Consider the following 13570-nt stretch of genomic DNA (forward strand, 5'->3'; position numbering starts at 1 on the left):
CGTCTATCGCCGCCCTTCAGGTCGCATTGCGCAACTGTAGCATCAGCAGACGCGACGATGGATAGCGGATCGGCTATAGCCCCACAAAACTCCATCTGCCTAGTGCGCGCCCCACCAACATGTCTCAGTTAGAGGTGGGTTATGTAAAATACAGAAAACTGTGTTTTTATACTGTACGTTTAAACCGTTCAAAACATATCGCCTTTTAAACACAAACAGGAGCTGCTAACGCTAGCCGAGCTAACTAACCCGCTCCCTCGCGCCCCTGCTTTTTATCTGCTGTACGGAACCAGTCAGGCCAACGTAATCGAGTAAGGTGATATAAACGTTGTGTGTTTGGTTATTGTTATGCTCTTCAAACGCGTTGTTAGGTTCATGTTTGCTTCTCTGGTTGTCATAGCTGCGGGGTAAGCATGTGAACAGATCGCAGGATAGAAGGAGCTCACAACACGACTGCATTAATAAAATCTGATACATATAAATAAATCAGAGGATCAGAAATGTGTATTCATAGGACCAACCTGTAAAGTCGTTGTTATGTTTTGACGCTGATTTGACCCAAATTACCCTCTGGACCAGCTGTGTTTACGTTCTGCTTTTATTTTGGATGCACACATCTTTCTGCATGCTATTTTGCTCATGGCAACAGACAGGTAAACTTGGAATCAGTTGTTTACGTGCACAAATGCGTCAAGTTTAAAATAACGTTTTATACATACAGTATGTTTGATTGACGTTTACTTTTGTAAACAACTCTAGTGTATCCAGTTTATGCTACATGTCTGTGGTTATGTGTGTTTCCAGTGACTCATTGTCAACGGCACAGGGCATGTGTGTGTGTTTTGGAGCAGTTGGGAGGAGATGACTGAGTCTGTCCCCACCGTGCTGTGTTCATCACCATGGGGCCAGATGTGCCCCTGCTCAACGACTACAAGCAGGAGTTCTTCTGGAAGCGCTTCCCACAGACCGTGTTGGGAGGGCCGAGGTTGAAACTCGGCTACTGTGCTCCACCGTATGTGTACGTGCACCAGCTGGTGTTATTCTTGACCCCATGGCTGTTGGGAGGCATTGGGACGGCCCTGTACCAGTTGAGGGTGCTGGACGACACCTGGGCGGGCGTTGTTTCCGGTATGCTCATGCTGGGTGTGGGCGCCACCGTGCAGGGACTGGCACAGTGTATGGCACGGAGGACAGGGGTGGTACAAAGACTGCCAGCTGCTAATAACATCCTCGCAGATGAGGAGGAGGTGGAGTTTACACACTGCGTGGCACCTGATACGGTACGGTTTGTGGTGCCTGGGAAAAAGTTCATGGCTAATGTGGTTCTGCATACGTTGCTTGCCGGAGCACTGTGCGGGTTGTCTACGTGGTATCTGCTGCCGGATAGACTGGGCAGCTTGTATGGGCACACAGGAGTCGGACTGGGTGCTGTTGTGCCTTTGTTTGCCCTGAGCTGGGTGACCGTGTGTATCGCGGAATACTCACTTATCGTCAATACTGCGACAGAAACGGCCACGTTTCAACCACAGGATACATACGAAATCACGCCTCTCACCAGACCCCTCTACATACTCGCCTTCATTGCTGTGGACCTGGCTTTAAGGTACAATATCTTCTCTTTTAAAACGTTTACTGAGTATTGCGAAGTCGTTTTGTAGGTTGTAGATAGAAACGTCATATGATAATAATATTGATTGTTAAAGAATTTACCAGAATATTAATGCTTTCATAATTAACTCGCCCTCATGCCTTACTTTTTTCAGTGGAACACAAACGTATTTAGCATTGAAATGTGAACCAACAGTTCTGAGCCTTACATTCAAATTGGCTTGCAAATTGGTTTGTAAGCAATATCAGCCATCAGTATGTGTCGTTTTTTCATCTTCAGGGTCTAATTTTCTCTCATTTGTCTCAAGATTTGCAGGTTCTGCTGTTGTGGAATTGCAGGTAGCGGCTCAGGTGCTTCATGTGTTGTTTGTGGTTCTGCCGGTGCTTTGGGCTTTGGGAATGCTCTCGCCATTGGACGCTCTTCTGCTGTGGGCCATGGAACAGTCCTTGGTGCATGGCCTGGGTGGGTCGGCCATGTCCACCAACATCAGGTGAACATCGTGCCCAACGTTCACTGAAACAGATGCCTCATGCTTTCACATGTGTTTTGTTTTCTTTTTTGTTTTGATTTGAGACAATTTCCTTGTTATGGAAAAATGGGGCGAGTAAAGTTAACATTATTTCCAGACCTGTCATAGACATGTATTCGATTTTTTAAAGGGATAGTTCACCCAAAAAATACAAATCCAGACATTGTTTTTTAATCATCATATGACTCTATGTTCTGTGGAACACAAAAGAAGATATTTTGAGAAATGTCTATACAATGGAAGTCAATGGGGGCAAATCAACATCCTTCAAAATATCTTATTTTGTGTTGTGCAGAAGAAAGAAAGTCAAACAGGTTTGAAATGACGAGAGGGCATGTAAATGATGAAAACAAAATCATTTTTTGTGTGAACTGTCCCTTTGATTGTGCTACATACTCATAACAAGGCAAGATTTCCCAAACGTATTGTTTTTTAGTCAATAAAATAAATCCGTTCCTTCACCATAAGTGTTGCTGGATTTTATTTTGCTCTCTTTGGTTGTTTTTTTCCATGCACCCTGTGAGTGAGTAAAGTTGCGCTGAATTCTTCTGGTCACATACCCATAACAGTAAATGTTATTACCTTATATGATCTGCTTTAATGTCTTATAAAAGTTCATTTTTTCTCTCTTCTTTCAGGCTGTTGGTCATGTTTCTGTCATCTACGTGTGTTGCCATCTGTACATTCTTTATTCCCTCTTCCCTGGGCATTGTCCTCTTCACTGTTGCCACGGGCTACCTCCTGAGTCAGGACCTGAGCCAGCTGCTGGTGCTAGTGAAGGGAGGCTCTTCGACCTTGGGTCTGGGCTGGTGGGGTCTTCCTCTTTCCCTGCTGCTCTTACTAGGGGCCTTGACTGAGGCAGGACTCCTTCATCAGCTGTACCCCAACCAAACATTAGAGAACCAAACATTGAGTGTGAACTCTATAGAGAACTGGGGGTCTTCTGTGGTACCTCCAAGCCCACAGGGTGTGATAGGCTTGCTCCTTATTGCCCTGTTTCTCATTACCCGTCTGCTGAGAGAGCTTCAGGGGGCGTGTGTTCTGGGAGGGGCCGTGCTTAACCCGCTCTATCCTAAAAGGGTCACGACAGCAAAGGCTTTTAGGAGAAAGACTCGTGGGCTACGTGTCGCGGGGATAATCAGGAGGATGCTGTTGAACCTGGGTGAGGTGTTTGCATTTTGTCCACCTACATGAAATCTTGAGATCTTGACTTTGTTTTTCATTTTTAAAGATTCAAAAAATGTCCAAATGTGTATGGTTATTAATGTCCACGTCTGACTTTGCAGTTAGTCCATTGGCGATGATAGCGTTTTTGTCTGTGGACGAGTCTCTTGCGAAGCTGCACACGGCCTCCCTCGCTATTGGCTTCACGCGGGCATTCAGGGTGGTACGACATTTTGTCAAAACTTAAAGGTTTATGAGGAAGTAGAACCCTGTTTACATGAACCCCTTGACCTGTGGCTTTCGTACGACAGGTGTGGCAGAACTCTGAAGCTGGTCTGCTGCAGATGGTGTTGGTGGTGATCATCAGGCTTGCTGGGGGACACAGACCAGTGCACTGGCATGAGTTGGGCACTACGGTACAGCTGATTCTGGTAAGTCATAAAAACAACACTTGGAGGCCAACATAGGCTTTTAAGATAACTAATGTTGACCATATTGTGTTTTTATTCATTCTCTTTCTCACTGGCAGGTCTCTCTGATCATCAATCGCGTGTCTCAGTTTGTGTATAAGATAAATTTCGCTCTTACTGTCTTGATCACATCTTGGACAGAGAATAAACAGCGGCGTCAGTCCGCAGGCACTCTGCTGGCCCTCAACGCTGCTCTGTGTCCACTGCTGTTGGCCGTGGTGGTCCTCTCTGCCCTTCTCTCCGCCCCTCTCCTCCCTCTCTTCACACTACCTGTCTTCCTGGTGGGGTTCCCCAGGCCACTGCGCTCCTGGCCGGGCACACCGGGCACCGCCTGCCCTTGCCCAGACTCTGTATATTACCAGCAGCTCTGCAAAAGACTGGCATCAGCTATCAGACCAGCACTTGCTAATGGCACTTTTGGTGAGTTACACCAAATCAAAAAAATTCTGATCACAGTTGTAATTACTTACGTGACAGATATTTATATACTTAAATAACTAGGCTTAAGTATCTCTTAACTGTTTGGTGACTGGTTGTAGGTTCCTGTTCTCCTGGGACTCACTACCTTGGGCGCTTCCAGGGTCGGCTTCTGTGGATTTCAGTTCTCGAAAGAGGCTACGGGTACTGCACTGTCAATATTAAGGTACTGCACTGTCAATATTAAGGTACACCATCTTTCTTTCCTTTTGTAAGCAAATAAATTGTTTAAATTGTAGATTAGCTGCATACAACAGTTTGTGGTCTCTCTATGGTTTGATATTTTGAGTGATGTTTGACTGAATGTGTTGTTTTTATCACAGGGTTTAGAGCTACAGGAAACATCGTGCCACACCGTTGAGGCTCGACGTGTTGATGAAGTGTTTGAAGGGGCTTTTGATCATGTGGAGCATCCCGGTCAGTGTTTCCGTCTGTTGAACCCTCACTGGGGTAACGCTCTAACTCCCTGCTCCGTGTTGCCCGTCAGGGTCTACTCTGATGCCCAAAATGTTCTAACAGGGATCGTCGATTCCCCTGACCACCTGCGTCAGCTAAACTCTGATTTTCTTAAAACACTCGTCTGGATTTTGTTGCGTTACTGTGTGCAGGATTTGACTTATGGTACTCATCGAACGAAAGGGCAGTCTGTACAGACCTCTGGACGCAAGTCTCAGAGCTCCCAGCATACCGTGCCCCTCGAGCCTGGTCCGGCTGTGGTTAAAGTTGGAATAGACTCTCAAGTGCATCCTGAGTCCTCTTCTTCCTCTCATTTGAGGGGGCAGGACAGTTCCAGCCTATCGTCCTTTGCTGATTGGTCAGATGATGATGATCTGTTTGGTCCGATGCCTGTGCGGCGGCCAATAAAAATGATGGTACGGACAGATGAAACACAGAAGGAGCTCGGGTTGGGGGTATCTTTGCCAGGATCTGTAGAAATCCACAGTCTATATGAAAGCATGGCACTGTCCTCGCTTCCCACCCTTAGACCTCTGGGCATGGGTCTGGGGCTCGGCCTGCCCATTGTAGATAAAGGGAAGGATAACATCCCCACTCTCACTTCAACCACCGTCCCATGGAACTCTCAGCCACTCCACTTCACCAGCCCTCACTCAGAACTCTTCTCTTTGCCTACGGACTGGCGGACCGCCCCCTTACCTTTCCCTAAAATACAGGTATTGCACCCTTGCTTCCCAGAGGCCTGGTTTTTCTTCTGTTTGTCCCGGTTAGTGGTGGAGAGCCTTGGGGAAGGAGACTTTGAGCAGGTGACGCAAGGTTTGCGGGAGGACCGTGCACTGCAGGAGCTGTATACCCAGGTGGTTCTGTCGTGTTGTGTGGCGCTGGGAGCAGACACTCAGGTGTTCAATCCCAATCTGCTGTTCAGGCTGTACTGTGGGGACGGCCCCTGGACCGAGGGACTGGAGTGGCTGCGAACCAATAAAGAGCTGCATCAGCTTACACTCAGGGCTTTCAGGTAAGTCGCAAATAAGATTCCATACATGTTTTGCATTTACTGCATTGTAAAGAGGCCTCAATTTATATTTCCTCCTTTAACCGATAAAAATTTGATGATTTAAGGATTATTCTCTGTATGTAGGTACAGTGTCAAACTTTTGGTAGACCAGGCATCTCTTGGTCCAGTGGAGAGTCTGGAGGAGCTTTACACAACTTTACAGGATTATCATGACAACTGGTTCATCGGCCTGGTAACAGACTGTGGTTGGCAAGACAGTGTTGTACAGGAGAAGCCCTTCCTGTTCTCTCTTGGACATGACCTCACCATGGTAAGAACAACATTTTTTAATGATTTTTTTTATTTTATGTTTATTTGGGTTATTCAAGTGAGTACACTTACATGGCCTTTGACAGCAAATAAATAGTATTGCATATCTGCATGTCTTTACAGCATATATGCTGTAATATGCATACTGTTTTACACTTAAGGTATACTCTTGACTTATTACATTATTAACCTTTCTAAACCAGAGGGAAAAATTAATAGACATAAATAAAAATTAAAATAAATGAACAAGGTAAACTATAAATTTCCAGGAAAAAAATGTGTAGCCTAATTAAAATCCGTTCAGGTTAAAGAGATAAGGGTACATGTGTAAATATACAAAACATACAGTATATACATGCATATAAACATATCTTCATGCTTATATAGTCATCTTTATGTCACACTATCCATGTATAATAACAAAGTCGGGTCTTTGTTCAGTTACAAATTTAACCCATTTAATCCATTTTTCCAGAAACAAGTCTTTTTTTAGATTAACATAAAAGGTGACCTTTTCCATTATATACATTTCCATTGTCACATCAATCCAATGATCTATTGTTGGTCTCTCTTGTTTTAACCATTTGTGTAATTGCCTTCTTACTAGCTGCTAAGAGAGCACCCATCAAGCATTTATCCACACCATCAGGACATAGACAGCCGAAATAGAATATTTTGCTTTCTAGGGGTATGTCCCTTCTAAAAATATGTTCAAGGGCTTTCTCTATTTCCTTCCAGTATTCTTGAATACAGACATTCCCAAAAGATGTGATAGTGGTTCGCATAATCACATCCACAGTTTCTTCAACACTTTTGCTATATTAGGCTGTTTGTATCGTTGTTCGAAAATATCTAATAATGTTTTTCCAGCAATATTCTTTCCAATTTAGTGAGCTAGTCGATTTCCACTGAAATGTCCAAATAATTGGCCATTCTTCATCAGTGATGGTAATTTTACTTTCTGTCATCCATTTTTCTTTGATATAATTTGTGGAGTGTGTTTTCATATTCATTAAGCTTTTTATATCAGAGACTATCTTCAAACACCTGATGTGTAAGCTCTTCTGAGCTAATTTATCAATGGGTTTTGGTCAAAAAGGATTTGTTTTCCTTTTATTTTTTATCATAATAACTTTGTAGAAATCTTGGTTTTCTAATAAGAATGTTTCCTTTAATGATTGAAAAGTTAATATTTCATCTTTCTTAGTGATGGTGCAGAATGAAGAAATTCCCTTTTCTGTCCACAATCTGAACCTTTTATCAAACCGATCAGGGATGAAATCTGAGTCATAAGCAGGCCATTTCAAAACTGCACTGTGTTCTGATATCTTATATTCTTTTATCAACGCTATCCATACATTTAAAGTGAGCTTTGTCCACGGGTTGTTTAGCTTATCTATGTATGTTTGTAATTTATTATCAACTAATACTGCTTGTATAGGGATATTTTTTATGATAAACCTTTCCATTTCCTTCCATGGAGCCTGATACTTTGGGTCACACCAGTTTACTACTGTCTTAATTTGTGCTGCAATATAATAATCCTTTAATGAAGAGAGACCCCATCCCCGTGTCCTTGAATAATTGTAGTGTTTTGAATCGTACTCTAGGCTTTTTGCCCTGCCAGATAAAGCTTGAGAGCATTTTATCCCATTCTATGAATTGTTTGCCCATTACTTCTACAGGTAAACATTGAAAGAGGTATAGGCATTTTGGTAATACGCTCATTTTGATTGTTTCAATTCTTCAGCAAAAACTAAAAAAGTGGGTTAAATTCCATATATTTAAATCATCTCAAATTTTTGTAGTTAGTTGTCCAAAATTTTTATTTTGCATTTTTCCTATGTCTTTTTTTAAGTGGATCCCTTACTTTAAAAAATTCTTAAATGTTTTTGTATGCCATTTCAACAACAACATTTTAATGCTTTGTTAGTTTTTGTGATGTTGTATTGGCTAGCCCCACCCACAGCTACATTTATTGGTCTAGAATTCCAATCCACATATGTACTGTATGTAAGATGAAGATAACAAATATGTTCCTATTGGCTGCAATTGATTTCAGTGTGTGCAAATATATTTAAACTGTAAAAACTTCTCGCGGAGTTGAACAATTTTTTTATTTATGTTAGTCTTATAATAAAGTCTTATTCCTTACATTTCCAAATGTAAATCATTCAAATCACCTTCCTGTCTTTTCATAGGGGACATATACAAGCCGTGTGTTATCCCTGCAGGAGAATCTGGTGCAGGTTGGAGTTCTGAATGAGGAAGGTGTGAGGGGTCAGTGGGCAAACCTGTCCTGGGAGCTGCTGTACGCTACAAATGACGACGAGGAGCGCTACAGTATTCAGGCCCATCCAGTGATGCTGAGGAACCTGACCGTTCAGGCAGCTGATCCACCGCTGGGATACCCCATCTACTCATCCCCGCTCATCCACCTACGCTGTTTATGATAGTCACTTTGTGTTACATCCCTTGAAGTTTTTTATCTGCACATCTTCTCATTTGTGATCAACATGCAAACAGGTGCTACCCAGTACTGCAATTTCACGGTTTCAAGCCACTTTTTTTGGCTGAAGTCAGTCAAATGCATTTAATTTCTTCCTGTACAGGGTACAATGAATTGAACTATTTTAATGAAGTGTTTAAAATTGCAGAATCGCAACAGTGACATTACGATCTGAAATGAATGCACAGGTTAATAGAGGTCTGCAGCCGAAATATGTACTGATTTTAACAAACCTGTGCTCCTGAACTCCACACATTCATACCATAGACTCATTCAGACACAGAGCCTGGATTTATTCTTTTCTCCAGAAAACGTGCCCTATTTTCTGAATAATGGACCTACGTAAGTAGGAACTTATGGGTGTCCTTGAATAAATCTTACCTCGCATTGAGCTTCCATTTTGTCATTTAATTTTTCCGTTTTCACATTAAGCATATGCTTTATCAAGAGGCCTAAAAAAGGATAACATAAACGCTGTTGCGCTTTTATGAACCCGTTTGTCCAATCTGAAGTATGTGCAAATTCTGTTAAACATTTGAGCACCTTATGGAAAAGGTAATTTTTTATTTGTTCCTTCTACTTTGGCTTGGTATTTGTATAGTTGTGTAATTGTATAGCTGTAATATAGATGTTTTCATATTCATCATTTTTTGAATCACAAAATGTTTTAATACTGACACAAAAATAATACATGCATCAACGGCAAATCCTTTTTTTCTATTATTTGATTTTGTTATTAATACAGCAAGCAAAAGATTCCCTTTTTTGTTTAAATAGTGGGAGTCTAAATCCTTGTTTAGTAGATTTGTTTTAGTTGATTTGGTCCTTCCACTCCAAGATTGTTCAGGAAAGCACACATTTATACTTTAAAATAAGATGAAAATATTACAATTTCAGGTGGTCTTGATCTTTGGCTTGCTAAAGTATGCTGAGTCTGCATCCTAAAAAAGGGCAAGTTTCAGAAAGAGAAAAATCAGGGAAAAGACATAAATCAAAATGGTATCAGAGTTAAAGGGATAGTTCCCAAAAATGAAAATTCTGTCATGAATTGCTCACTCTAGTTGTACCAAATCTGTATAAATTTCTTTGTTTGGTTGAACACAGTGAAAGATATTTGGACGAAGGCTTGTAACGAAACAGTTCTTGCACCCCCTTGACTACCATAGCGGGAAAATGACAATGGTATTCAAAGGTACCCCAAAACTGTTTGCTGTCCTACATTCTTCAAAATATCGTCTTTTGTGTTCAACAGAACAAAAAATAAATAAAGTCATTGTTCCTACTATGGCAGTCAATGGGGTCCAATAACTGTTTGGTTATAAGCATTCTTCCAAATATCTTTCTCTGTGTTCATCAGAACAAAGAAATTTATACAGATTTGGAACAACTCGAAGGTGAGTAAATGACCGAATTTTAATTTTTGGGTTAACTATCCCTTTAATGTACAGTATTTGTGATTAATCTAACTGCAGTGTATTATCACTATAATCTACAATACTTCTATGGATCTAATCTGTATTCATTTAAAATGCCAGTACTCACCAGTCCGGCTTTGAAGTTCTGCACACGCTTTTTACCCAGAATATTTGTGAAGTACCAAGCCAAAGTGGGAGTGTACTGCCACATATAGCAGAACAGCAGAAAGGGCTGTTGAGCAATCCACATCTCTTTCACGTGGTTGGCCAGACCTACCAGGATGAGGTGGACACAGCGCTCTGTAGACATCTTATGCGTTTGATCACCACTTGTGGAAACAGGCTAGTGCAAGAAATGTGAAAATAAATGAAAAAGACAAATGGCAGTGTTCTGGTGTAATGGTGATCATTTTTGCTTTTTGAGCTGATGTGGCACCTTCTCAAGCTGCTCGGTGAAAGCATTGTGAACGATGCTTGATATTACAGGTCCAGGGCAGATGGTACTTATAGTGATGTTTGGATAATCTGTGAGTTCTGTTCTGAGACTTTTAAAGAAACCCTGCAGAAACAACAGATTTTATTCCATACAGGAGTTTTTTTCTTTTAAAGTCCGGGTAATGAGAATTCTGAGAATTGTTTCTAAACACATTGTTGATGTTAGAAATGTATTGCTGAAACACAGTACAAAGACTCAGAAGTATGTAGTACTGAATTGTAGAGTTAAACCATTAAACAGTTTTTCACCAATTCTCTGTCCAGGATTTTTTGGGCGGGGCTAAAACAGGGGGGTCGATAACTCAATGGAGCGTCCGAGCATGCATGGCCCCTCCCTTTTCACTAGATCGCCTAGCATCAGGCGTCTGCTCAATCACGAGCTCATGGTTGCAAGCTCTCACGCACACGCTTTCAGGCTCTCTCCCACTCTCACTCTGCCCAACTAAACAAATCTTATGCCAAATAACAAGCAAACGGTAACATAGAAGCGAATGGACGGAGGCGAATAACGTCCCAAACGGAAGGGGAACACTGCGCGTGATTGCGACGTGCTTCAGTGATTATCTATTGATGAATATCGTGTTCATTGACTCGTGCGTGTTTGAATTCAAATCCTCCCATAAAAATCTTCACATAAACCTACTGGGGACTCAGGTTGAGCAACGCGAGTGGGCGTGGCTTCAGCACCAACAGCGGACACGCCCCTAGCGTTTGAGAGTCCTGATTATTTTTCCAAGATTTTGATAGCTTATTTTATTTACTTGGATGTTTTTTTCTCCATTCAAATTTGGCTGGTGGTTAATAACACACTTTTCTGTTGTGTGACAAACTCAGAACACATATTTTAATGTCACTTTACTCGGACTCTAATAACTGTCTATATGACAATATTTCCTGTATCAGATGATGCTATAACATGTACATGTTTTGTGATAATTTGGTCAACTAATTTGTGATGTTTGCTCTCACCTGCACTGCATGCTTGCTTGCAGTATACCCTGTTGCCAGTGGTGCCCCTACAAAGCCTACGACGCTACTGACGGTTGCTATGATACCACTACCACGACGCATCATGTGGTGTAGCACCTGCTTAGTGACAGATACGGTGCCAAGATAGTTGAGCTCCATAAGTGCCTCGTACACATCCACATCTGTGTCCATAAAAAGCGAACGCTGGCTCCGACCACCGTTATTTATCAGCACATCTATCTGAAAATGCAGACACAACCAAAGAGTTGTCGGACTATTTAGTTAAAAATACAAGACTGGGAAATCTTTAGAAAAACTGTGCAAGGTATTCATCATGGACTTGATCCTGGACGATTTGTGTATCATACTAACTGAATTATTTCAGTTAAAAGGAATAAATAACATCTGATGTGAAAAACAGGATGCATTTACATCACCAAAGTGCTTCAGAGCTGTCTCCGTTTTTTCCTTATGCGATGCACGGTCCATCAAATCGAGGGGAATAACAAGAATATCCTCATCCTTTAAAGAGGAGCGCTCTAATAGGAGAAAGAGAATGTATTTCAGCTCGGTGTCATAGTGTGTATGCTTTTAGCACATGATTGTGTAATGCAGGACAGACATTCAGGGTCACACTCAGTGGCTATAAAGAGACATGAATGACTGTACATATTTAACTCCTGGGCGCTTTTGTGCGTTAACTCTAGTATCGTACGCTTTCCTCTGTGCTTATCTTACCTAAACATGAGCGCTTCACCCTCTCCAGCTCATTCTCTCTACGGGCAGACAGCACTAGCCGAGCACCAATTGCAGAGAGTTGATAGGCCAGTTCCTCCCCGATACCACTGGATGCTCCAGTAATCCAGACCACTTTGCCTCGCAACTTTGACTCTGAAAAAATGATTAAAAACATTGTATTGTATATGTGTTAAACAAGTTCCTGTAAAATTAAGTGAATTAAAATTCAGTGTATATATCACCTACCATCCTATTGGTTGGGTCAGCACTACATATACTTTTACAGAGATACTATAAAGTAGACTCTGATCTTAGTAAAAGTATATGCAGTGCTGAAATATACAAATTCAAAATAGGAGAGAGAAAATGCAGATATAGAGAAATGTGTAGCCTACTGTGTGATTATTTTTTGCACTTTGTTTTATAAACAGAACACACTCCAATCTCTGACATTTATGCATTTGGCAGGCTTACTGTTCAGTGCATTCATTACGTGTGTTCGCTGGGTTCGAACCCATGACCTTTGTGCTGCAACTGAGATAAAGTGCACAGTATGTACTTGTCCCGGTCAAATGCTAGTTCAATTTGTATGAATGAATGTGGATTATGTGAACCTGCCTTATTTAAACACAGTCAACCACATGGTGCAAATTCCACAATCGTAGAGCTGTGACATTTGACGTTGTGACAACCCAGACAGATACAGTGAAATATACTTCTACCGTTGTTCTTGAGATACAAACGATGATGAACACAAAACATTATTGCTGTAAGAAAAATGCATGTTAACTTTTTATCGATTTACCTGGTGTGCTGCCGATCTTCTCCGCCCATAATAAAGTCAGATCGGCGTCACCGAAAATTAAGCGAAGAAGTTGCGTAAGGACATAAACGGCGATTCCTAAAACAATCAGACATGACCAGCACACGTCCATTTTTTTCTGCGCTGACACAAGAGGTTAGAAACTTTACAAACTTCCGAAGCTAGTAAGTTACAGAGTCTAACGTTTATCTGGCTGTTAGCGTTGGTGCTCCTTGCGCAAACCGAGCGCTTGACAGCTCTGTGTGTGAATTACAACATGCGTCTTCCGTATCAGCTCTGCGGATTTAAAATCGTATACGACCCGGCAGGACCCGCTGTATTATTCAAAACCTTCCGGGTTCAGATTATGTCCTTATGGAGCGCACAGCAGCGGTTACACTGTTATTATTACGTTTATTTTCTGACAAAGACGCTTTTAGTTAAATATGAAGTGCTGCTGGTACGCTGTTGTCTGTCGACCCATCAAAACAACCCTTACGAAGAGTCACGTGGTAACTAGTTACATCAGTTGTTACTACTGTACAAAATAATGGCCGGTGTCATGCAGAGAAGCCTCAATGTTCGATATATGGCCTTAATAAAATGTAATAAA

At 41.6% G+C, this 13570-nt stretch overlaps 2 protein-coding genes across 6 annotated transcripts; one reads left to right on the forward strand and one right to left on the reverse strand.

Annotated features, from left to right (window-relative positions):
- Positions 1–4: 4 nt before the first annotated feature.
- On the forward strand, positions 5–8930 carry pcnx4 (pecanex 4). Of its 4 annotated transcripts, XM_057343022.1 has the most exons (12): positions 23–134; positions 220–311; positions 805–1603; positions 1917–2099; positions 2777–3300; positions 3425–3525; positions 3614–3733; positions 3832–4192; positions 4312–4415; positions 4573–5720; positions 5844–6030; positions 8231–8930. In XM_057343022.1, exons 3-12 carry the CDS (start codon positions 900–902, stop codon positions 8480–8482), a joined length of 3684 nt encoding a protein of 1227 aa, XP_057199005.1. In that variant the 5' UTR covers positions 23–134; positions 220–311; positions 805–899; the 3' UTR covers positions 8483–8930. The 4 variants fall into 4 exon arrangements, with proteins under 4 accessions (XP_057199003.1, XP_057199005.1, XP_057199004.1 ...); XM_057343020.1 differs by lacking the exon at positions 220–311 and having other exon boundaries at positions 5–134; XM_057343021.1 differs by having other exon boundaries at positions 23–316.
- A 128-nt stretch (positions 8931–9058) lies between these two features.
- dhrs7 (dehydrogenase/reductase (SDR family) member 7) lies at positions 9059–13462 on the reverse strand. 2 transcript variants are annotated; one of them, XM_057343027.1, is made up of 7 exons: positions 12961–13462; positions 12156–12308; positions 11850–11956; positions 11418–11657; positions 10390–10512; positions 10081–10296; positions 9059–9479 (listed from the first exon to the last, which is right to left on the reverse strand). In XM_057343027.1, the coding sequence occupies exons 1-7, from the start codon at positions 13088–13090 to the stop codon at positions 9432–9434; spliced, it is 1017 nt and encodes a 338-aa protein (XP_057199010.1). In that variant the 5' UTR covers positions 13091–13462; the 3' UTR covers positions 9059–9431. The 2 variants fall into 2 exon arrangements, with proteins under 2 accessions (XP_057199010.1, XP_057199011.1); XM_057343028.1 differs by lacking the exon at positions 11418–11657.
- Positions 13463–13570: the final 108 nt, after the last annotated feature.

Source organism: Triplophysa rosa, linkage group LG9, assembly GCF_024868665.1.
Source record: "Triplophysa rosa linkage group LG9, Trosa_1v2, whole genome shotgun sequence".
Lineage (NCBI taxonomy): Eukaryota > Metazoa > Chordata > Actinopteri > Cypriniformes > Nemacheilidae > Triplophysa > Triplophysa rosa.

Excerpts from the sequence above, each read along its gene's own strand:
- pcnx4 (XM_057343020.1), top strand. The coding sequence starts at position 900 with ATGGGGCCAGATGTGCCCCTGCTCAACGACTACAAGCAGGAGTTCTTC. Across the intron at positions 2,100-2,776 it reads GCCATGTCCACCAACATCAG|GCTGTTGGTCATGTTTCTGT; the intron begins GTGAACATCGTG and ends CTCTTCTTTCAG. Across the intron at positions 3,526-3,613 it reads TCACGCGGGCATTCAGGGTG|GTGTGGCAGAACTCTGAAGC; the intron begins GTACGACATTTT and ends TTCGTACGACAG.
- dhrs7 (XM_057343027.1), bottom strand. The coding sequence starts at position 13,090 with ATGGACGTGTGCTGGTCATGTCTGATTGTTTTAGGAATCGCCGTTTAT. Across the intron at positions 11,957-12,155 it reads GGTGAAGCGCTCATGTTTAG|AGCGCTCCTCTTTAAAGGAT; the intron begins GTAAGATAAGCA and ends TTCTCCTATTAG. Across the intron at positions 10,513-11,417 it reads CAAGCAAGCATGCAGTGCAG|GGTTTCTTTAAAAGTCTCAG; the intron begins GTGAGAGCAAAC and ends TTGTTTCTGCAG.